General features: G+C 35.9%; 1 protein-coding gene across 10 annotated transcripts in view; it reads right to left on the reverse strand.

Annotated features, from left to right (window-relative positions):
* Positions 1-24,891, reverse strand: part of NBEAL1 (neurobeachin like 1) — a 173,273-nt gene that overhangs the window by 30,354 nt on the left and 118,028 nt on the right. For 7 of the 10 annotated variants that reach the window (XM_029934027.1, XM_029934026.1, XM_029934032.1 and 4 more), the window contains 9 exons: positions 24,060-24,208; positions 23,336-23,469; positions 17,387-17,488; positions 14,545-14,640; positions 14,028-14,152; positions 10,950-11,102; positions 7,438-7,568; positions 4,825-4,934; positions 374-491 (listed from right to left, as the gene is read on the reverse strand). In XM_029934027.1, coding sequence (XP_029789887.1) covers positions 374-491; positions 4,825-4,934; positions 7,438-7,568; positions 10,950-11,102; positions 14,028-14,152; positions 14,545-14,640; positions 17,387-17,488; positions 23,336-23,469; positions 24,060-24,208 — 1,118 coding nt within the window. The remainder of the gene's footprint in view (positions 1-373; positions 492-4,824; positions 4,935-7,437; positions 7,569-10,949; positions 11,103-14,027; positions 14,153-14,544; positions 14,641-17,386; positions 17,489-23,335; positions 23,470-24,059; positions 24,209-24,891) is intronic. The other 3 variants (XM_029934033.1, XM_029934031.1, XM_029934028.1) reach the window with 1 other exon arrangement.

Here is a 24,891-nt window from a genome sequence, read left to right on the forward strand (position 1 = left end):
CACATGGATGTCTCAGTTAACCGTCCAACTTTGCCTCCGGTCATGATCCCGCAGTTTGTGAGTTCGAGCTCCACATCAGGCTCTGTGCTGACAGCTCAGAGCCTGGAGCCTGCTTTAGTTAGATACTGTGTCTCCCTCTCTCTCTGCCCCTCTCCTGCTCATGCTCTGTCTCTCTCTGTCTCTCAAAAATAAATAAACATAAAAAAAAATTAAAACACACAGACACACACACACCTCTGTCTTTCAAACAGAAAAGATCATTTAAACTTTTTTTAAATGTAGTCTTTCTCATGTCCAAAATACCATGTATAACCACCTATTAAATAATATTTTCCATCAACAGAATGCAAGATAAAATGTATGTAGACTATACCTTCATAACTACAGTAATAGAAAACATTGAGTGCTTCAACTGCAGCTGGACCCCTCTGTTTATAGCCAAAAATCAGATCTATCCATTCATGAAGATGAGCAGAAACATATTCAGACTCCTAGAAAAAGAACAAATAATAGGGACCCCTTCGAACAACAATGTAAATATGGATCCTTTAAAAAATTAAAGAATATCAGGCATTTCTATACACAAATCTTACAACTATAAAATTATATCAAAATCATGTTAAAAATTTAATCAGTATCTACTACATATTTTGCATATATTCTATCTAGTATAATGTAAACATTTATTAATATTTAATAATATAAAACATCTCTTAACTAATGGCTAAAGAAAATAACTCAAATATTCTAGTAGCCTAAATATCAACTATAAAAACTTAATGGTGACTTATGGATGTTTCTTTCTTGTGAAATTTCCATTGACATAGCCATCTAGAAACTCACTTCAAAGAAATGAACCAGTTGAAGTAGATTAAAGATGGCTGAAAATCATCTCCTCCAACCTACCCAACCTGATACCACCCCACAAAAAGGTGGACCGGGTGACAGGTTGAGAGGCTTGAAGGACCTGAAGCCTATTAGCAATACGTTGAAAGACAATATGAGAAGTGTTATTGGAAACAGGAGAAAAGGGGGCTCAAGTTTAGTTCCATGAAAGAGAGAAAGAGTACCTAATCAACTCATGAATCTGATTTTTTTTTTAAGTTTCTATTTTAATTACAGAGTGTAATATTAGATTCTGGTATACACTATTGTGATTCAACACTTCCATACAATGGAGAGAGGGATTAGTTAAATAGGTGAGGGGAATTAACGAGTCCACTTGTGATGAGTGCCCGGGTGTTGTATGGGGAGAGATTTTCTAGCAGAATGTTTTTAACTGATAATTTGGTTCTTTTAGCTGCCTGTGATAAAGTGTGGGAGGAGTAAGATAATTTTTAAAAAAGAACTCTTCAGGTTTTAAGCATATTAATTAATTAATTAATTAATTTTTGAATAAATTTTATTTTATTATTTTTAAATTTATTTTTGAGAGACAGAGACAGCACGAGCAGGAGAGGGTCAGAGAGAGAGGGAGACACAGAATCTGAAGCAGGCTCCAGGCTATGAACCGTCAGCACAGAGCCCGATGCAGGGCTCGAACCCATGAACCATGAGATCATGACCTGAGCCGAAGCCAGACGTTTAATCGACTGAGCCACCCAGGCACCTCAAGCATAATTTTAAAAAATATACAAAGGAGCAGGTCTTGCTGGGTTCCAAATAAAATTATTTCTCATTTCAGATTAGTAGAGAGCAAAGACTCTCAAAATGGGAAATGGCCAAGGTCAATAATCAAATTCGAGTGTAGCCTATAAAATAGGGCCTCAGGTGAAAGTTTAGTTCAAGAATGTGGCTGTGAAGCAATCTGTTCACACCTCAAAGATTTCAGGCTGTGCCATGGAGACCCACTCAACGAGAAAAGAGTATCTTAAGAATCTTAAGGGTATTTTTCCACATTAGCATCCAGCTTGGCCCAAAGGAAATAAAGGATCATATTCTAAAATAATGTGAAATGGTTTTTGTCCAATAAAATTGATACATATGAAATCCACAAAATTTTAAAAGAAATTATATTAGTTCAGACTGAAGTAAGTAGAAACTGTTAAAAAAAAAGATGAGAGACCTTTGACTTTCAATTTACTGTGTTTAGGTAAGAGGCTGACAAAGATAGTCATGCAACTTTTTTTTTTTTAAGGTAAAAGAAAGAATGACTCAAAGTAAGAAGCTAAGAGCCAAAGAGTAAAACAAATAACCATAGAGAACCACTGGAAAAGCACTGGGCCATAGTAAAGGAACTGAAAGCATTTCCCTGCTGGAATTTTGAATGGCTATAAACCCAGTTACTGCTACGTACCTCTTGTTTTTCTCTCCCCAACCCTTTTTTGAAATTAAATTATTTGTCCAACATGGGGTTCAAACTCATGATTCCAAGTCAAGAATCTCATGTTCTACCAACTGAATCAGTCGGGCACCCTTTATAATCTCCCTTTTGAATGGGAGTGTTATTATAGTTCTCCTGTCCTTGTCACACCACTATTGTTATGTTGGGGCATATAATGATTCTTTATTCCACAGTCTTCAGATGCAAGTAGAGACACATCTAAGTAGTTTTATGCACAAATAGACTTGATTTAGATTATCAACAAGATTCTGACATTAGACCTAATCCTTTAATGCAGGGATCAGCAAACTACTTACTGCCTGTGAGTCACGTTTTACTAGCTCAAAATTTATAGAGCAGTAGAACATAGCCATGTCTAATTTCTTTTGCACTGTAGTGGCAGAATTTTGCCACAGACCTTAAAGCCAGCAAAAATATTTACTCTCTGGTCCTTTTTAATAGAAAAAGACTATAGATCCCTGACATTAGACTTTGGGAAATTCTTAAGAGGAAGTATGTACATTTTGCACATAGGAGGAATGTAAATAATTTGTCAGAGAGCAAACTATGTGTGGTGGATTAAAGATGGTTGTAAATTCCTTTCCCATCTCACCGTTGTGAAATGGAGTTTACTTTCCCTGCCTTTTTTTTTTTTTTTTAAGAGAGTGAGAGGGTACAGGTGAGGGGGGGGGCACAGAGAAAGAGAGAGAAGCAGGACTCACCTGAAGGGCTCACCCTATGTGGGACTCAAACTCATAAACCATGAGATCATGACCTGAGCCAAAGTCAGATGCTTAACATCTTAGCCCTACTTTCCCTCCTTTGAATCTGAACTGACACTACTACTGTTTAATTCTGACAGGGTGACAGAAGTGCTGTGACAGTTCACAGCCTTTTTTTTTTTTTAAGTGTTTTTATTTATTTTTGAGAGAGAGAGAGAGAGAGAGAGACAGAGACAGAGGCAGTATGAGCAGGGGAGGATCAGAGAGAGAGGGAGGTACAGAATCCGAAGCAGTCTCCAGGCTCTGAGAGAGCTCTCAGCACAGAGCCTGCTGTGGGGCTCAAACACACAAACCGTGAGATCATGACCTGAGCCAAAGTAGGACGTTCAACCGACTGAGCCACCAAGGCGCCCCTACAGCCTTAAGCTTTAAGAAAAGGTGGAAGCTTCCAATTTTGCACTCCTTTCTGTGGACATGTAGATGTCTGGCTACCTAGCTAGAGAGGCTATATGAAGAGGAGATATCTTGAGAATACATGGAAAGAGAGAAAAGTCCAGCATTCCTGTGTTTCAATGCAGCCTCCAGATGACCTCATCCTCGGCTGCTATATCACTGCAAGGGCATGAGAACCTAAAGCAAGATGAGAATTGCCCAACTGAGACCAGCCAACTCACAGAACTGTGAGAGATAACAAAATGGCTGTATTTTAAGCCACTAAATTTTGGATAGATTGTTGCATAGCAATACACAACTGAAACACAGGCTTCTAATATATTAATATAAGGAGCATGTCTTCCTAAAATCCTGGACCCTTACTTCATGTCATAGATATTACAGAGGAATACATCTGAGAAGTTCCTGGCTAGCTAGTAAGTAACAGATAATTTCTCAGAGTTGTTTAGTATTTTCCCTAATTCCTTATTCATATATAAGGTTACTGAATTTTGTAAAATTGACATATTATATACTAATGACAAGGATTGTTTCCAAGTATTGGCCTAATTAGTTTCATAGGCTGAAACATTTCAGTTTAGATAGAGAACTAAGTGGACTATTGGAAGGAAAGAAAACCACATCATTTACAAAATGACACAATTATCAGTGCTTAACTCTCACTACTCCTTTAATTCCAAGCTGGAAATGCAGCTAAAAATGACTACTTTTTACAGTGGAATTTAGGATTTACCAGTTGTATTAAAAACTTACTGAAATCCTTCAAAGAAAACAAAAATGTGCTCATCCTTGTTAGATTTGAAACAAAACACCAAACTACACCAGTGTGTTCATTAGAATAGTTTAAAATATAACAGGTATAGGGCCGATTGGGTGGCTCAGTTGGTTAAGCATCCGACTTCGGCTCAGGTCATGATCTCATGGTTCATATTCGTGGGTTCAAGCCCTGCGTCGGGCTCTGTGCTGAGAGAGTGAGCTCGGAACCTGTCTTCAGATTCTGTGTCTCCCTCTCTCTCTGACCCTCCCCTGCTTGTGATGTCTCTCTCAAAAATTAAATAAAACACACATACAAAAATTAAAAAAAAAAAACAACAGGTATCTTATAGAACAGATTTTTTTTTTTTGCTATGCATCCTTTGGACTATACTATATTCTGTGTCAGAAGATTCCTAATCTCAAAAGAAATTACTACATTATACTTTCTACAGCAGCATATGTAATAGATGACAAGTTAATCTAGAAAAATAATTAACAGTCAGTTATACTTTCTCTGATTGTTAGACCGTATCTTAGTAATTGGTCTAATACTAAACACAAAAATCTTACCAGAGCTTTCCTGTGTTTATAGATGAAATCTTCAGCTGACTTAGCCCATTTAGGGAGAATGACATCATTTACTACATCTTTGGAAGCTTGTAGACAACCCAAGTTAAATTCTAAGACAAGTGAAAAATATATGTATCAATTCATTTAGATTTAAATAAATCAAGTAAAACAAATATGAGGGCATAATCTTAAGCTAAACTAAGGCGTTTTTCTTCTTTAATTAAGAGTAAAAGGTGAGGACCAAGTTCCCTTCTCTTGATCTAAGTTCACTTAACAGGTAAAAACAATTCTTATATTGAAATATAGTTGATTAAAAAGGCAAATGAAAATAAAGTTAAATTAGTTATTACAAGGTAATAATTAGGTTTAAATGAGTTATTATAAGGTAAAACAGAAAAGTAATTGATTTGAGAAGTGGGGAAAACTATAGATGTGACCAAAACCTTAATCTAAAACTATAGATGTGACTAAAACCTTAATCTAAACCTTAATATTCAGTATTCTTATTACATTAAAATTAATATAATCCTTCTAATGGTTAATTTACAAAACACAGCTCCTTAGAACTTTTTTGATGTAACTTTAAATTCAGTCAATGGAAATACTGTATTTGTCATATGGTAAAAAATATATTTATATACCACTATTCTAAGTAGATACCGACATCATAAAGATTTGCTCATACAGTTAAAATGCAGTATTTTGACAAAATTGTCCCATAGATGAGGTTTTCCTGTTTATATGAGAGGAGGGAAAAAAGTGTTAAGATAAAAGATACTCATAAAAGAAGCTGCCTTAAAATATCAGTGTGTTCCAAAGCTGAAGAGAGGTTTGAATGTCACAGAATGACAGGACGCACAGGGCCTGTGGCTTTGTTAATCCAACTACTGTGTAGAAGACATTTTGCCAATGTGCTAACCATTCCTCCTTATTTGGTAACAGAATCTTGATTTTATACAAGTATCCATCCTTGCCCTATATTTTATGCCTGTAGCAGGTTGACTGCTGTAGGGATTGGTACATAACCCAGCTCTGGACAATAGGAAGAAGTTATGAGAAAAAAATTCTCTATTTAAGAAATGACACAAAACATTAACAATCCACTTCTGTTGTATCTGCCTATGATGCCTACAAATGGTTCCATCATTTGTAAGCATAAGAGAGACTAGCCAAGGACAAAGTCAAAACACTGAGAAGAGCAGAATGAAAATACAGGAAGAACTTGGCTTTGATGATGATGTTAAAAGCTACCTGAACACCATCATACTTTGGGGTTTTTATAACAAAAAATACTAAAATTTTCTTGCTTATACAATTTTGAGTTGGCTTTACTAATATTTGTTTTACTAATTAATATTATTTGTTGACATTCTAATTAATGTACTTTGCTTTCACCCACCCAGCTCATTTCAAACAAAGCAATATTCAGTTAGAAATGGAGGCCAGTAGGACAGTAGTGCAAGATAAAAATTTGCTCTAGTGCATATCAGAAAGTGTCAAGTAAGAGCATATTAACTTCTGCGTCCAAATTTAATCTCCTCAGCCCTCCTAGTGCAAATATCCTGCTTTGGAGGCTCCAGTTAAGAGTCTATGGTTAAGAGTCTAGGATCAGAGTCTATCAACAGACTCAGGTGATTTTCTGAAAGTGACTAATATTAACTGCCTTACTCTGAGAAATCAGATGCCAACAACATGTCCCAGAGTGCATGATCAGAGGACACAAAGCCCTGGATATGCTCTCCCTAGCATGGCAAATAATTCTACTGAAGAAGCAAAAGGTCAAATATTAACATTACACACTAGGGGAGGAAAAAGAAGTTGAAAATGGTCCTTTGAAACTGCAATTTCCCTTAAAAATACCAGTAGTAACAATCTTGTCATTACCTTATTGTGTTTAAAAATAAATTTCAAATTACTTCACAGAAGTAGTATTTGTGTATTTTCAAAGACTGTATTTGGCTCCATAATTCTCTACTTCAAAACATACGATTTTTCAAATATTGTGGTAATTTACAACCTGTCATTATTTTTAATTTGCTTCCTCTCTTCTGCTGTAAACCAGGAGTCTGCAAACTTGTTCTATGAAGTGTCAAAGAATAAATATTTTTTGCTTTGTGAGCCCTCTGGTTTCTGTTGCAACCACTCAAATCCGCTATTACGCTATGAACAGCCATAATCTGCATGAAGATGAACTGGTTGGGCTGTGTTCCAACAAAACATTGAAAACATGTGAGTTTGCCTATGGATTTAACCCACAGACATATAGTTTGCTAATCCCTCATCTAAATCTTCTTATCTAACTCAAACAGTTTTAACCTAAGTGGCTAGCTATATGACTGAAATAGCAATGGCATTTTTCCTTTCTAGTAAACATTGTACTCTGATAAATTCTCTCGCTAACTCAAATTTGATTCATCATAGTCCACTGTAGCACTTCTCCAGAGAAGTTAAGACTACACTTGGACATCAGTTAAACCCTATCACTAAAGAGTACACAGACAGAATGAACATAATCTTAAATAATTTACAGAATTTCCCCAAAATATCCAGAAAGGTATTTTTCAGGATCCTCCACTGGGACCTGTTGAGGCAAATTTTTAATCTATTTCTTACGATTTTGATTTTCCAAAAACTCTGGGAAATAGAAGAATTCAGGAATGAGTTCCTTCACATCATACGGATTGTCCATGAGAGCCTGCCAGGTGGCAGGGATGGAATGGAACTGTCGATCTGCACAGTCAAACCTGCACACAGAGATTGGAAGACAACAGTGAATACTGAAGGAGAGCAACAACCACCATGAAAAACACCTTGAACCCCCTTCAGATTTCCTAATGATTAGAGTTTCTCTTTCATTAATCATCTCTTCATTTCTAAAACACAATTTGTTCTCCTTATGATAATCTATCTTGCAAGTTTTGTTGCCAAGAACTAAATACTATAATATTAATCAAGTATCATCTTACTCAAAGTAGCTGAAAAACAAATCACACTAGAGAAAATTTTCAAATAATTAAATTAAATATAAACCTAGAAGACTTTTAAAGAAAGGCCTAATTTTTGCTGAGGTACATTCATTACAGAGAGTGAATAAATGTTATTTGGTATCTTCAAATGACAGTTTAAATATCTTCATTAATATACATGATTAACAAGGTCCATAGTAATGCTGATTTAATTCTCTCGATATAAAAACCTTTACAAACTCTTCTGCTAAAAAAAACAGAGGGTAAATTAGGGAAAAGTTTTGTGGCTAAAGCTTTTATATTTTATTTGCATATACCATTAACTTATTTTAACTTTATTTATTTTTGCAAGAAAGCATGTGAGTAGTGGAAGGGCAGAGAGAGGAGGGGACAGAGGATCCTAAATGGTTCTGAGCTGAGGGCAGAGAACCCAGTGTGGGACTGGAACCCATGAACTGTGAGATCGTGACCTTTGCCAAAGTCAGACGCTCAACCAATTGAGCTACCCAGGTGCCCCAAACTTTTATTTTTAAGTTCCATCACAGGCCTACAGTAGTTGGAAGAAGCTCAAGTAGTCATGTTGCAATTTTATTATACTTTGTCTATTCACAAAAGGCATAAACCCCTTCTGTTTCATCTCCTTTGATATTGGTTTCCTGGCTTTATTTAGTAGTGACTTACCGACACTGATGATAATTTGACTCTTTTTATGCCTACCACTCTTGTTTTGAGGTGGAACTGAACTTAGCAGAAATCTAAATTTAATTATGGTTAATGATTGGACCATCAAGAAAAGTCTAATGATGGTGTATCCAAATTCAAGGAAACACACAGTTTCAATGGTAGAATTTTTTGTTTGGGTGGGGAAAACTGCTTTAATGAGATAAAATTTACATATAATTTACTATTCAACGCTTTTCAGTATATTAATGAATTGGGGTACAATCACCACAATTTTAGAATATTTTCATCACTACCAAAAGAAACCCTATATCTATTAATAATCACTCTCCATTCACCCTATCTCTATGCCCTGGCAACTACTAATCTATTTTCTATCTCTATGGGTTTGCCTATTTGGGATATCTCATGTAAATCATACAACATATGACTTTTTATGTCTGGCTTATTTCATTTAGCACACTGTTTTCAAGTTTCATCCATCTCACAGCATGTATCAATCTTTCATTCCTTTTATCACTTGTGGCCAAATAATATTCTGTTGTGTAGATACACCACATTTTATTTATTCCTTTATTAGCTGATAGACATTTGGGTGGTTTCTAGTTTTTGGCTATTAAAATAATGCTGCTATGTACATTTGTATATAAGTTTCTGTGTGAACATGTCTTCAATTATTTTGGATGGATGGCTGGGAATGGAACTACGAGGTCATATGATAATGCTATATTTAATCCTTTGATGAACTGTCAGACTGTTTCCCACAGAGGTTGCATCATTTTACATTTCCACCACAGGCAGTACATAAGGGTTCAATTTCTCAAAATGCTCATCAACACTAGGTATTATGCATCTTTTTTATTATAGCCATCACTGTAGGTATGGAGAGGTATCTCAATTTGGTTTTGATTTGGATTTCCTTGAAGATTAATGATATTGAGCATGTTTCCAAATGTTTCTTGGACACTGGTATATTGTCCTTGGAGAAATGTCCATTCAGATCCTTTGTTCAGTTTTTAACTGAGTCATTTGTCTGTTTATTACTGCACTGTATACTTCTAGATACGAGTCCCTTATCAGATACACAATCTACATATTTTCTTTCCCTGAATGGGTTGTCCTTTTCGTTTCTTGATGGTGTCTTTTGAAGCACAGAATCTATTTTTGAAGCTTTGTAATATAATCATTTATCTAGGAGCATCTGGATGACTCTGGTCAGATAAGCGTCCGACTTTGGCTTAGGTCATGACCTCATAGTTTGTGGGTTTGAGCCCCGCATTAGGCTCTCTGCTGATAGCTTAGAGCCTGGAGCCTGCTTTGGATTCTGTGTCTCTGTCTCTCTCTTCCCCTTGCCCTCTCTCTCTCTCTCTCTCTTTCAAATAAACATTAAAAACAATCAAAAAAAGAATAAAATCATTTATCTATAATCAGTAAAAGCTGAAAAGACCCAGTTATACTTATACCAGGGGAAAATTACCTGTTATCATGGTAAATGTGACATTTGGAGATGGTAGATATGATACTAGGGACAGAGTCTCTTCTTGAAAGCCAAGGTTTATTGTACAAAGATAGATACAAAGATAATTTTTTTTTTAAATTTTTTGTCTGTGTTTTATTTATTTTTTTGAGAGAGACAGCATGAGCAGGGGAGGGTCAGAGATAGAGGGAGATGCAGACTCTGAAGACAGGCTCCAGGCTCTGAGCCAGCTGTCAGCACAGAGCCTGACGTGGGGCTTGAACCTATGAACCACAAGATCATGACCTGAGCTGAAGCTGGACACTCAACCGACTGAGCCACCCAGGCGCCCGATACAAAGATAAACGTTGAGAAATAAAAACTGTAAGCAAAGAAAGTAGAATAGGCAATGCTTACACAGCTTAATTGGGTGAGTAGGAAAGGCAAAGTAGTAATGCTAAAGAATAAGGCAACATGGAGACAAAATGTGAATCAACAGGGAGATATGTAGAGGATAATTTGGAAAACCAGGGATTCATAAAGAAGCCTGTTCCTTTAGGATTATTAGGAAATTGTGAAACATAGTAAGTTGTAATTCTGACAGGCAAAATAATACAATGACATTAGAAACCTGTATGAGTTATTGCTAATAATGTAATCTTTGTGATTAAGAAGTATTTTAAAGAGGACTAAGCATTGAACAGATTTGAATCTCTGGCAAATATCTTGGATCTAGGTTGAAATGAGTTTAAATTCTAAATCTCTGGTAGATTCCTAAAACTAGTAAGAATTGCAAAGGTACACTAGATAACAGTAAAAAGGAATTCTCCTTAAAGGTTATTTATGGACTTTGGACTAACCCATTCTCAAATTAGTTTGGCTATTTTTATCTAGACGCTATTAAATTAATCAAAATCTAATACCAGAGAATAAAAAAGATGAGGCCCTGCTATACAGTACATGACATGAAGGCAAATACTTTTCAACACTAACATGCAGTCTTAAGAAAATCCAAAACATACCTTCCACTCTGAAGCTGGATATGAAGGGTGGTGAATGGTTCTGTACGAATAAGATAGTGCATAACCCCAGCAGAATTTGAATAGTGAGTACCATAGTGAAATTTATCAATAGTTCCCATAGGATCCTCAAAACTTTCATATCTAAAAAAAAAACTAATGTTTTGTAACCACAGTAGTAAAATTACATTAGGAGAACATAAGGTTGTACTGTATTGTTGGAAACATAATTTTTAAGAAGTCCTTATTAATATTATTCATTATTTATGTATTCATATAATAACACCATGTTAATAAATGAAAGCATTATATCATTAATACTTCTTTGTGAACAATATAATATCACTAATAACTAGATTCTGGAACAGTATCATACAATAATACATATTCACTGAAGATAGATCAGAAAACACACACATGCGTTTGCACAAAGGGGTGCCTGAATGGCTCAGATGGTTGAATGTCTGACGTCAGCTCAGATCATGATCACAGTTCATGAGTTCAAGCCCTGAGCTGGGCTCTGTGCTCCTAACTCAGAGTCTGGAGCCTGCTTCAGATTCTGTATATCCCCCTCTCGCTGCCCCTCCCCCACATGTGCTCTGACTTTCTCTCTCAAAAATAAACATTTACAAAAGGTTAAAAAAAAAAAAAAGAACCCAGAAAACCAAAAAAGGAGAAACTTAAAATCAACCACAGAGATAACATTTTTAAAAATATTTGTTTATTTTGAGAGAGAGAGAGAATGCATGCACAAGTTGAAGAGGGGCAGAGAGAGAGGGGGAGAGAGAGAGAGAGAGAGAGGATCCAGGGTAGGCTCCTTGCAGGTAGGGGCAGATCCCACAAACCATAAGACTGTGACTGGAGCAGAAAGCAAGAGCCACATGCTTAGCCAAGTGAGCCACCCAGGTGCCCCAACATGAACATTTTGATGAATATTTGCCACCCTTAATGTGTAAGTTAATACACAAATATATCTCAAGATAAAAGTGCTATACATAATATATTGTTCACAACCTAGACATTAACAATTTTTTATATATGTCTTTCCAAATAACTGAATAATCTATTTTTAATAGGCACATGGCATTTATAATATTTTTTAACAGGCATATGGTAGTTATAACATAATATATATGAATGTATGACAAACTATTTTTTTACTTTGAAATATTAAGGATTGTTTCTATTTTTCTGCTATTGTAAGCATTGTGATAATGAGACATCCTTTTGTAGCCAAGGTAATGGAAGAAAAATATGGAGGATCAGTCAAGAATTGTGCAAATGAATGCCTAACAATCAAAGGCAAATGAAGAAGGTAGGAAAGAAAGCAAGATGATGGATAGGAAGAAGACCTAACTCAGAAAATAAGCAAAGGATATATATATAGTGATTCTATAAGCACTACCACTGTGTAATTATTTTTGAATGGTGGTTTGAATAGTAACATCTGGATTTGTGGGTATAAAATCTAAGTAAGAAGGAAGTATTTTAGAGGAAATAAACACCAAACTTTTCAAACCAAAACAGTAATTAGTTCATCAAGCTGAGGCCAATTTCCTTTTATATAGATATCATTAATACTCAAAGGAATAAAAGTTTTCAGGTCAAAATCACCTGCACCTATGCCAAAATATATACTATTGAAATGTATTTAATTAAATTAATTAATTTACCTATATATTTTTAAAGTAGCCTTCATGCCCAGTATGGAACCCAACGCAGGGCCTGAACTCACAACCCTGATATTAAGACCTGAGCTGAGATCAAAAGTCAAACACTTAACCAAGTGAGTTACCCAGGTACCCCAATTGTTGAAATTTAAAACAATTCCTGTGGAACAGTGTTTAAAAACACAACCTTGTTCTTTTGTTATTGCCAGAAAAACTTTGACTAATGGCAGTGAGGTAACATACACAGAAGATTTTACTAGTCAATCAAATCAAATATTAAAGACTAAAAAGTCCTAAGGTAATTTGCAAATAAAAAGAATAAAATGTTAAATCTACTCTCAAATAAATCTACACTGTTTGCTTGCAAAATAGTCTTTGCCCTTACTATTAGAGTTGTAACTGACAAGTAATCCACAATTTCCCATGGAGAAAAGGAGAAATTAAAATTAGACTATTCTTTCACTTGTCAGCAGCCTGCTTTGAAAAAAAATTGTGAGACATTTACAGGGTCAATCATAAATAAAGAGAATTACAAAAATTCCTTTCTTTATTAAAATAGTAACTGTCTACACATTTCACTATTCTTCATTCATATTATTTGTAAATAATAGATTAGTGTTAATTTTGTATCTACCAAAATGTTACATTAAGTGGGTATTTTTTTCTTTTTGCTGGATTTTTAAAAAAGCTTATTTATTTTGAGAGAGACAGAAAGAGAAGAGAGAGAACACACAGGAGTGGCAGAGGGAGAGGGGGACAGAGAGAGAATCTAAGCTGTCAGGCTCAAACTCACAAACCACAAGATCACGACCTGAGCCGAAATCAAGAGTCGGTTGTTCAACCAACTGTGCCACCCAGGTGCCCTGTAAGTGGGTTATTTTTGCATGTTAGATTATAAAAATTTTAAGTCTAAAACACCTGGGGAAAAAAATTATCTTTCACTACATACTTATGACAAGGTGAAAGAAATTCTAAACAATATCAAGTTAAATTTGGCAAAGAAGAGAAATAAACAGACTATATATAGTTAAGATACTTGAGGGAAAACAGATATATTATCAAGAAAACATCATGAAAGGATTATCAGATTCTGATTATTAAAAGTAGTTGTACATTAAAAAAAGTAACACTTGGTTGGCCATAGTAGAAATCAATATAAATTCAAAAATACCATAAAAAATAATGGGTATCTTTTTTTTTTTGACAGAGAGAGATAAAGCACACAAGCTGGGGAGGGATGGAGGCAAAGGAGAGAGAGAATCTTAAGCAGACTCTGCCCAGCAGGGGGCTCCACACAGGGCTCCATCGCATGATCATGATCTGATCTGAAATCAAGAGTTGGACGCTTAAACCAGATGAGCCACCCAGGTGCATGTTATGGGTGTCTTTAAAAAGGATAAAAGGCACTTACTTTTCTCTCATGGCTTTGGCATTTTTATCATTAACTACCCCAATTGGTTTGGAAAGATCTCGAAATACAGATGGATTATTAAGGTCCAACTCTTCCGAAGTATAATCTTGTAAAATCCAGGGAAACTAAAAGAGCCACAATTTACAATTTAGACATTCCTTTCCAGAGAAGCTTCTATTCCCATATATGATAGCAAATGCTTATCTAAATACAAAAAGAGATAGTCTTTAGAAATATTTTCCCTGTTGCAAATGTTTATTCATCTTCAATTTCATAACCAGAAGCATTAATTCCTATAATTCCACTGGAATATTTTGAGTGAAGTGAAAAAAAGCTTTAATTCTTTAATTATTCTTTGTGTTAATATACTTTATAGTAAGAAAGAAAATATACACAAAGGCAAAAAGGTTTTAGGTCTTTCTTAAAGATGAAAAATAATGATAATACACATATATATTTTTATGTATTAGAAAACTGAAAGGCAATTCCATATTTATGAGATTTCTATAAAACTTACCACCGGATACTGTGCAAGGTCATTATAGGTTCGTCCTGCCATTGTATTTATTTGAATGAGGTAGTCAAAATTTGTTATCTCTCTGTTCACCCATTTCTAGACAGCACAAAAAAAGACAAAATCAAAATTGATCTCTTCAAAGTTAGTAACCATTACTGATCGTACTGACAATCTTTTTTTTTTTTTAATGTTTATATTTGAGAGAGACAGAGTATAAGCAGGGGAGGGGCAGAGAGAGAGACAGAGAGGGAGAAATAGAATCTGAGGCAGGCTCCAGGCTCTAAGCCATCAGCACAGAGCATTATGCGGGGCTTGAACCCACAAGTCATGAAATCATGACCTGAGCCAAAGCTGGGGGATGCTTAACCAACTGACCCACCCAGGTGCCCACAAACACAATCTTTTGTTCCCATTGTCTTGATCATCTTTCTGATAAAAGGAATGGAGGTTTAAAAAAGGCTTAACAGGAAGATAAAATCAATATACTTCTCCTAAATTTATTTCCTTTTAAAAATCAGTCCTCAGAAAAGGAACAGAAAATTAAACATAAATCTTTTATTATAGTCAAAAAAACTTCACAAGAATTAAGTGTTTTTTTGAATTATTTTATGTAAGTATCTTTAAAAGGTCAATTTTATTTTGAAATTTTTTTTTTATGTTTTATTTTATATTTAGAGACAGAGAGAGAAAGAGCACAAGCACGGGAGGGACAGAGACACAGAGATAGAATGTGAAGCAGGCTCCAAGCTCTGAGCTGTCAGTAGAGCCTGATGCGTGGCTTGAACTTCCAGGCAGTGAGATCATGACCTGAGCTAAAGTTGAATGCTCCACCAACTGAGCCACCCAGGCACCTAGGTCAATTCTAGAAAGACTGTCTAACATTGAAAATTTTGTTACAGGGGCTCAGTCAGTTAAGTGTTTGAATCCTGGTTTCCACTCAGATCATGATCTGTTTCCTGAGTCAGCCTTCTGTCATGCAGCACGAAGCCTGCTTAGGATTCTCTATCCCCCTCTTCTGCTCACACGGTCTCTGTTTCTCTCAAAATAAATAAATTAATTAAAAACCAGAAAATTTTGTTATAAATTGAAATTTTCATTAAGTGCATATATTAAAAGAAAACACCTTGGGGTGCCTGGGTGGCTCAGCTGGTTGAGCGTCCGACTTCAACTCAGGTCATATCTCACAGTTTGTAGGTTTGAGCCCTGTGTCGGGCTCCGTGCTGATAGCTAGGTCAGAGCCTGGAGCCTGTCTTCGGATTCTGTGTCTCCCTCTCTGGCCCTCCCCTGCTCATGCGCTCGCTCTCTCTCTCTCTCTCTCTCTCTCTCTCAAAAATAAATAAAACAGGGGGGCGTAGCTTAGTCGGCTAAGCCTCCGACTTCGGCTCAGGTCATGATCTCACGTTTGTGGGTTCAAGCCCTGCATCGGACTTTGTGCTGACAGCTCAGAGCCTGGAGCCTGCTTCCGATTCTGTGTCTCCCTCTCTCTCTCTCTGCCCCTCCCCTGCTCATGCTCTGTCTCTCTCTGTCTCAAAATAAATAAAAACATTTAAAAAAAACATTAAAAAAAAACCATCTTAGTGTACTAAAATGATATATGAATTTTAAATAAATATCATGTTAACTATCCCTAGAAAACTGTCTTGCTAAAGCAATAGGAGATGGGATTTTGCAATACTGGATACAAATTTTCTAAAGAAAATCATAATCACTGTTTTCTTTTAATCACTTCATTGTAATTAATGGGTATTCTAAAGAATTCTCAAGAGTTTTGCTGACAGACTAACATTAATCTTTAAGTTTATTTACTATGTGCTTTAAGCATAAGATATACTTGTGGGAAATGGTAAGAAATGAATGTGTATATATATAGATTTTATAGAAACCCCAATTATCATTGTTCTTGAGTGCTAACCTGAGAAATAAATACATTAACGAATAAAGTTTATCCCAAAAAAAGAGGAAATGTACTCCATTAAATAAAGCTTATTCCATAAGCAACCGGAAGGAATTGCTGATAGCTTTTGAACAAGAACCACATTTTAGATTAAGACTAATGTGTATGTAAGAGAAAGGAGGGAGCCAGGATGCAGAGAGCTGAGTTAAGAGACTATTGATAGCCATTAACTCAGTGGCGAGCAAAAAACAATGACCTTTCCTTGGATTTTGGTAGCAGAAATTCAAGAGAGATGTTGAGATATACGTGGAGATAAAATATACAACAGCATTAATAGCTTTGGCTGATAGAAGAATTGGTGATTTTTTTGCCTTTTTTCTTTCATAGTGCCTTCTGTATTTTCCCACTTTTTATGTACCTCATACACGGATAACTTTTATTATTAGAAAAAAACCCAACAAACCCACCTGCTGTGTTTTAAAAAGACAAAATTATTAAATTAGAAGAATTCATGAAATATGCCTATGAACCAAATGATATGGTAGTTAGAGGACAGGGTAGTGTATGTGTTAGTGAAACAGAAATATCCAAAGATAATTCAAAACATCAATTCAAATGGAAGAATCGTTATAATAATCAAAATAAAATAATCAGAAGAGAAAGTTTTACTTTTTAGCAAAAGCCTGACATATAAAATGAACATATAAAAAGTGACTGTTATGGCTCAGTCACTTAAGTAGGTCAAGAGACTCCCAATCCATGAGGTCAAGCCCTACTTCGGACTCAGTGCTGACAGTGTAAAGCCTGCTTAAGATTCTCTCTCTCCCTCTCTCTCTGTCCCTCTCCTGCTCACGTGCACTCTCTCTCTCTTTCTCTCAAAATAAATGAAATAAACATCAAAAAAAGTGACTATTCAAAAAAAAAAAAGTGACTGTTAAAATTTCCTACCTGAGTCAATCCTGATGCTTTGAATAACTCCTGTGGTGATCTGGTTCCATAAGTATTTGGAGAATGAAGTGACAACAGTCTGCTATAGACTTTGTTTCTAATCTTAAAAAAAAAAAAAGAGCATTTTATAGTTTAAAAGTTGATCAAAACAAACTGTGATTATGGTTTTTGTAATTGCTTTATTGAGACACAATTCACATATCACAAAATCTACCCTTCTGAAGTATACAATTCAGTGGGTATTTTTGTATGCTCACAGAGCTGTGCAACCATAAACAGGCCCTAACTCTGGAACATTTTCATCATCCTCAAAAGAAACTCCATACTCACTAGCCATCATCCCCCTAGTTCCCACTACCTCTTACCCCTGACAATTGCTAATCTACTTTCTGCCTCTATAGATTTGCCTATTCTGGACATTTCTCGTAAATAGAGGATTATGGTTTTAACTTTTCTGCTATACTAGGTTTGGTCAAGTCAGGCCATATAAATTTTGAAAAGGTTACAGTGTATAATGGAAGGATCAATAGACACTAATTCAGAAAACTAGCTCAATTCCAGTTCTTATTTATTCTGTCATTTACTGATCATACTGGCAAATCAATTAATTTACTGAGTCTCATTTGTACATTAAACATAATACTCTTTACCTTACAGTTTTCTGAATTATTTAGGGCTAAAATAAACTAATAAAATAAACTAATGAACTTCAGTCTCCTCATCGATAAAAAAAAGGAAAAATGGAATTTGCCATATCTAATCTGAAGGTTGTTATGAAGATTAGATACTATATATATAAATGTGCTTTAAAAACTCTAAAGTTAGAGGCACCTGAGAGGCTTGGTCGGTTGAGTACCGGACTACTGATCTTAGCCCAGGTAAAGATCTCATAGGTTTGTGGGACTGGAGCCCCATGTCAGACTCTATACTGACAGTGTGACGACTGCTGTGTCTTCCTCTCTCTCTTTCTCTCTCCCAAAATAAATAAATAAACTTTTATTTATTTTTTATTTTTGAGAGAGAGACAGAGACAGAGACAGAGAGAGAGAGCATAAGCATGGGAGGGTGACAGAGAGGGAGACACAGAATCTAAAGACAGGCTCCAGGCTCTGAGCGATATGTCAGCACAGAGCCTAATGCAGGCTGTAACCCACAAACTGCGAGATCATGACCTGAGTCGATGTCAGACACTCAACCAACTGAGCCACCAGGCACCCCAATAAATAAACTTAAAAAATAAAAAACCTGTAGAAGTGCCTGGGTGGCTCAGTCAGTTAAGCATCCGACTTCAACTCAGGTCATTATCTTATGGTATGTGGGTGTGAGCCCAACATCAGGATCCACACACTGACAGCATGGAGACTACTTGGGATTCTCTCTCTTTCTCCCCAGCTCATACTCATGCTCTTGGTCTCTCAAAATAAATAAATAAACATTAAAAAAAACCCTCAAAAAATAAGAAAACCTCTAAGGATATAAAAATGTACAGTATTCAACAGAAGCATGCTTGGTTTGAGATACCTTCCTAAAAACAAAAGCTTTATATATTCCTATGGAGAATATTTATTTTTAATAGTAAAAAAAAACATTATTTTGTAAAAATACAAAATGCCCTTTAATCATCCAAATAAAATCATCTGTAAGTAAATTGGGATCCCACAAACAGAAACTTAGTTACTGAATGTGCTAATCCAGATCATCTGACAAGCACATCGCAAAACAGAATTGAACATTCAAGTAATTTATCAGGAGAGATGCCTGTAACAGAAAATGGAGAGAAAGCTAGGCAAGACAAAGGGTTGTCAGTGATGGAAGTGTGACCCCAAGGGAAAACAAGAGGGAAGGGAGGTTGGGTATGAATCCTAAGTAATATGGTGAAGGTACACAGCTATTGGTGGAGCTAGTACCTGGACCTAGGTAATCTGGCTTTGGTGGCACTCACTTAACCACTTACACTATTCAAGAATATATTCTAAACAAACTAGAAAAAGCACAAATTTAAAATCTAACAGAGCACCTAATGGAACTAGAAGGGGAGGAGAAAGGACACCCCAAACCCAGCAGAAGAAAAGAAATAATAAAGATCAGGGCAGAAATAAACAATATAGAATCCAAAAAAACAGTCGAGCAGATCAATGAAACCAAGAGTTCATTCTCTGAAAAAATAAAATAAAATTGATAAACCTCTAGCCAGGCTCCTTAGAAAGAAAAGAGAGAGCACCCAAATAGACAAAATCATGAATGAAAATGGATCTATTACAACCAATCCCTTAGAAATACAAGCAATCATCAAACTGGACAACCTAGAAGAAATGGACAAATTCCTAAAAATACATGCACTACCAAAATTCAAATGAGAAGAGATAGAAAGCATGAATAGATCAGTGCAGAAATTGAATCCGTTATCAAAAATCTCCCAATGAATAAGAGCACAGGGCCAGGTGGCTTCCCAGGGGAATTCTACCAGATATTTAAAGCAGAGCTAATAGACATTCTACTCAAACTATTCCAAAAAATAGAAATAGAAGGAAAACTCCCAAACTCATTCTACAAAGCCAGCATCACCTTAATATCCAAACCAGCAAAAAAAGAGAACTACAGACCAATATCCTTAATAAATACAGATGCAAAAATACTCAACAAGATACTGGCAAATCGAATTCAGCAACACATAAAAAGAATTATCCATCATGATCAAGTGGGATTCACTCCTGGGTTATATGGCTGGTTCAATATTCACAAATCCATCAATGTGATACATCACATTAACAAAAGAAAAGATAAAAATCAAATGATCCTGTTGATAGATGCAGAAAAAGCATTTGACAAAATATAGCACCCTTTCTTTTTATTTATTTATTTATTTATTTATTTATTTATTTATTTATTTTTGAGAGACAGAGAGAGACAGCTGGAGCAGGGGAGGATCAGAGAGAGAGGGAGATAAAGAATCTGAAACAGGCTCCAGGCTCTGAGCTAGCTGTCAGCACAGAGCCCGACGCGGGGCTCGAACCCACGAACCGTGAGATCTGACCTGAGCCAAAGCTGGATGCTTAACCGACTGAGCCACCCAGGCGCCCCTATAGCACCATTTCTTAATAAAAATCCTTGAGAAACTCAGAATAGAAGAAACTTACTTAAACAGTATAAAAGCAGCTTATGAAAAGCCCACAGCTAATATCATCCTCAATGGGGAAACAACTGAGAGCTTTCCGCCTGAAATCAGGAACACGACAGGGGTGTCCACTCTCACCACTGCTGTTTAACAGAGTGCTGGAAGTCCTAGCATCAGCAATCAGACAACAAAAGGAAATAAAAGGCATCAGAATCAGCAAAGAAGAAGTCAAACTTTCACTTTTCACAGATGACTTGATACTCTACGTGGAAAACCCGGCAGACTCCACCAGAAGCCTTCTAGAACTGATCAATGAATTCAGTAAAGTTGCAGGGTACAAAATCAATGTACAGAAATCAGTTGCATTCCTATACACCAACAATGAAGCAGTGGAAAGAGAAATCAAGAAACATCCCATTCACAACTGCAAGCAAAACCATAAAATAACTAGGAGTAAACCTAACCAAGGATATAAAAGACCTATATGATGAAAACTATAGACACCTTATGACGGAAATTGAAGAAGACACACAGAAATGGAAAAATACTCCATGTTCATGGATCGGAAGAATAAACATTGTGAAAATGTCATTACTACCCAAAACAATCTACACATTCAATGTAATCCCCATCAAAGTTGCATCAGTGTTCTTCTCAAAGCTAGAACAAGCTATCCTCAAATTCATATGGAACCACAAAAGACCTGAATAGCCAAAGTAATATTGAAGAAGAACACCAACACGGGAGGCATCACAATCCTAGACTTTAGCCTCTACCACAAAGCTGTCATCATCAAGACAGTATGGTATTGGCACAAAAACAGACACATAGACCAATGGATTAGAATAGAGAACCCAGAACTGGGCTCACAAATGTATGGCCAATTAATTTTTGACAAAGCAGGAAAGAGTATCCAATGGAAAAAAGACTGCCTCTTTAGCAGGTGGTGCTGGGAGAACTGGACAGCAACATGCAGAAGAATGAAAGTAGACCACCTTCTTAAGCCATACACAAAACCTCAAAATGGATGAGGAACCTGAATGTGAGACAGGAAAACATCAAAACCCTCGAGGAGAAAGCAGGAAACAGCCTCCTTGACCTAAACTGCAGCAATTTCCTACTTGACACATCCCCAAAGGCAAGGGAAATGAAAGCAAAACTGAACTCTTGGGACCTCATCAAGATAAAAAGCTTCCGCAATGGAAAGGAAACAATCAAGAAAACTAACAGGCAACTGATGGACTGGAAAAAGATAGTTGCAAATGATATATCAGATAAAGGGCTAGTATCCAAAATATACAAGGAACTCACCAAACTCCACACCCAAAAAATGCATAATATAGTGAAGAAATGGGCAGAAGACATAAACAGACACTTCTCTAAAGAGGACATCCAGATGGCCCACAGGCACATGAAACGATGCTCAGCGTCACTCATCATCAGGGAAATACAAATCAAAACCACACTGAGATACCACCTCACGCCAGTCAGAGTGGCTAAAATGAGCAAATCAAGAGACTGTAGATGCTGGTGAAGATGTGGAGAAATGGGCACCCTCTTGCACTGTTAGTGGGAATGTAAACTGGTGCAGCCCCACTGGAAAATAGTGTGGAGGTTCCTCAAAAATCTATCAATAGAACTCCCCTCTGACTCAGTAATAACACTGTTAGAAATTTACCCAAGGGATATAGGAGTGCTGACACATAGGGGCACATGTATCCCAATGTTCAGAGCAGCACTGTCAACAATAGCCAAATCATGGAAAGAGCCTAAATGTCCATCACCTGATGAATGGATCAAGAAGATGTGGTATATATATACAATGGAGTATACATGGCAACAAGAATGAATGAAATCTGGCCATTTGTAGCAAAGTGGATGGACCTCAAGGGTGTTATGCTAAGCTAAATAAGTCAGGCGGAGAAGGACAGATACCATATATTTGCACTCATAGGTCTAACAGGAGAAACCTAATCGAGGAGCATGGGGAGGGGAAGGGGGAAAGAGAATTGGGGAGAGAGAGGGACGCAAAACTTGAGAAACTACTGAATACTGAAAACGAACTGATGGTTGAAGGGGGAGAGGGAGGGGGAAGGTAGGTGGTGGTAGTGGAGGAAGGCACCTGTGGGGAAGTGCACTGGGTGTTATATGGAAACCAATTTGACAATAAACTATTAAAAAAAAAGTATATATCTACTCCTGGGGCACCTGGGTGGCTCAGTCAATGAGCATCTGACTTTAGCTCAGGTCATGATCACAGTTCATGGGTTTGAGCCTCATGTCAGGCTCTGTTGATGCTTCAGAGTCTACAGTCTGCTTTGGATTCTGTGTCTCCCTCTCTCTCTCTCCCTCTCCAGCTTGTGCTTGCGCTCGCTCTCTCTCTCTCTCTCTCTCTCTCTCTCTCGCTCGCTCTTTCTCTCTCTCAAAAATAAATAAATAAAACTTTGGCAGGTGGGGAGAATATACTCCTCTCCTGGAAGAAATACCTGCCCCATTTATTATTTAAATGACCCATTTTCATCAATTCGTCACATAGTATATATTGTATATTACTTCACAACTGGATACTATGAGGCACTTACTAGCTGACACTCATTATTCTACAGATTTATCTACTCATAAATAAACATTGAAAACAAGCACCATAAAAATACTTAGACACAAATCCCAACAAAAATTCATATACTACTTAGCCCCCCAAAAGCAGAGATTTTTGTCCTCCAATATTTGACTTTACAAATGAGTAGAGTCCAAAGTTTTACTACAGCTCACCAGATAGAAAATTATTTCAAGCAATTACTTGGAGGCTTCCAGAAAGGCAGAATCTTACATACCTCTTTCTTGAAATTGAGAAAGTAGTTGGATTGGTCAACATGAAAAATCTCAAGGGCTGACCTCCTTAAGTTGTAACGCCGCAGGTGAATCTCTCGAATTTGAGAATGAGGCCACTTGAAATCAAAGCCTACCCCTAAAAACAAAGAAATCTTGTGACCAGAGTACCATTTGAAGTTACCTGTACTATGCAGAAAACATCTCCTAGCTCCTGACAAAAGTGGCACTTAGGGAAAAGGAATTAAATTTGTTTCATAAAAACCATGTTAAATTTAGTGGATGTTTAGACAGTTTCTTTTAAAAATATTTTCAAGTTCTAGAGCTATCCCACTTCCTTCTCAGGAGACTAGAGAATCCTGATTATTGTATCTCAAAAACATCTTTCCTTTTCTATGTTGGCATTATAGATTTAAATATTCTTTAATTTTCAGATAAAGCATTAGGTAAAAGCTGATAGAAATAAATGTGCAAATAAAATTCAGATTGCATTTTATAACTTAAGTTTACAGCAATCCCTCTTACCAAGCCTTTTAAAAAACATTAACAAAAAAAGTATTCCCTTCAATACATTGTTGAAATTTAATTCCATATTGACTTTCCATTTCTCCTTTTACATGATAGACCACAATTCCACAATCCTATCTTATTGTTTTCTTCTCATTAGTGATTAATAAGCTGGATACTTAACTATTGAACAACAGAAATTATTCCCCCAGAACTCCTCACCATCTTCTTTTTCAATGCTGCAATCATAGAAGTAAATGTGTTGAGTAGTGATTTCAAATCTGCCAGGAATTACGTCAATTATTGTAATGAGCTCACAGTCTTCTGACAACACCAATTTTTCTTTTTGATCCTGTTCTTCTTTCTCATCACTATAAAAAAACAAAGATCAACCAAGCAAAAACCATCCAACAATGTATTCTGTGTAAATGGAAAAGAATATCAAAAAAGAGTATTTGAATTACCTATAAAAATATTCTACTGCATATTAAATTAATTACTGACCAAAATATTCTTATTTCCCAATAACTCAGTTTAAAAAAAAGTTTTACATTTTAATTGTATGTTACCTATTAAAACAAAATATAGTGAATCTTTAAGTCTACTGGCAGAGGACAGTTCAAACTACAGCAACACTAGTCATGTCATTTTAGTTATATTTGTGAAATATGAATTGACTTAGGTAATATATGAATCTGTGAAAAAAGGAATGCATCATTAGTGATGTTTTATCAGAAGCACTAATTATGACTGATTCTTAAACTGTAAAATGAGACTTTTTAAGAGCAACTAAATCTAGAGCAACAGCATTACCATTAATGTCCTCTGATAATGGAACTAGAGATAATACAAAGAGCTACTACTATAATACCTTACTTAAAGTAAAGTCATCTTATATTAAGAGGACTGTTATCTTCTCCAATAAACATAAGTTATAACAATAATTATAGCATTATAATTATATAATTTATAATTAAATAGAATGATAAATAACACATTTTAATTTATAAATTATAAATCTTTAGAAATTATTAAAATTATATTAACAAAAATC

The sequence above is a fragment of the Suricata suricatta genome, chromosome 3 (genome assembly GCF_006229205.1).
Source record: "Suricata suricatta isolate VVHF042 chromosome 3, meerkat_22Aug2017_6uvM2_HiC, whole genome shotgun sequence".
NCBI lineage: Eukaryota > Metazoa > Chordata > Mammalia > Carnivora > Herpestidae > Suricata > Suricata suricatta.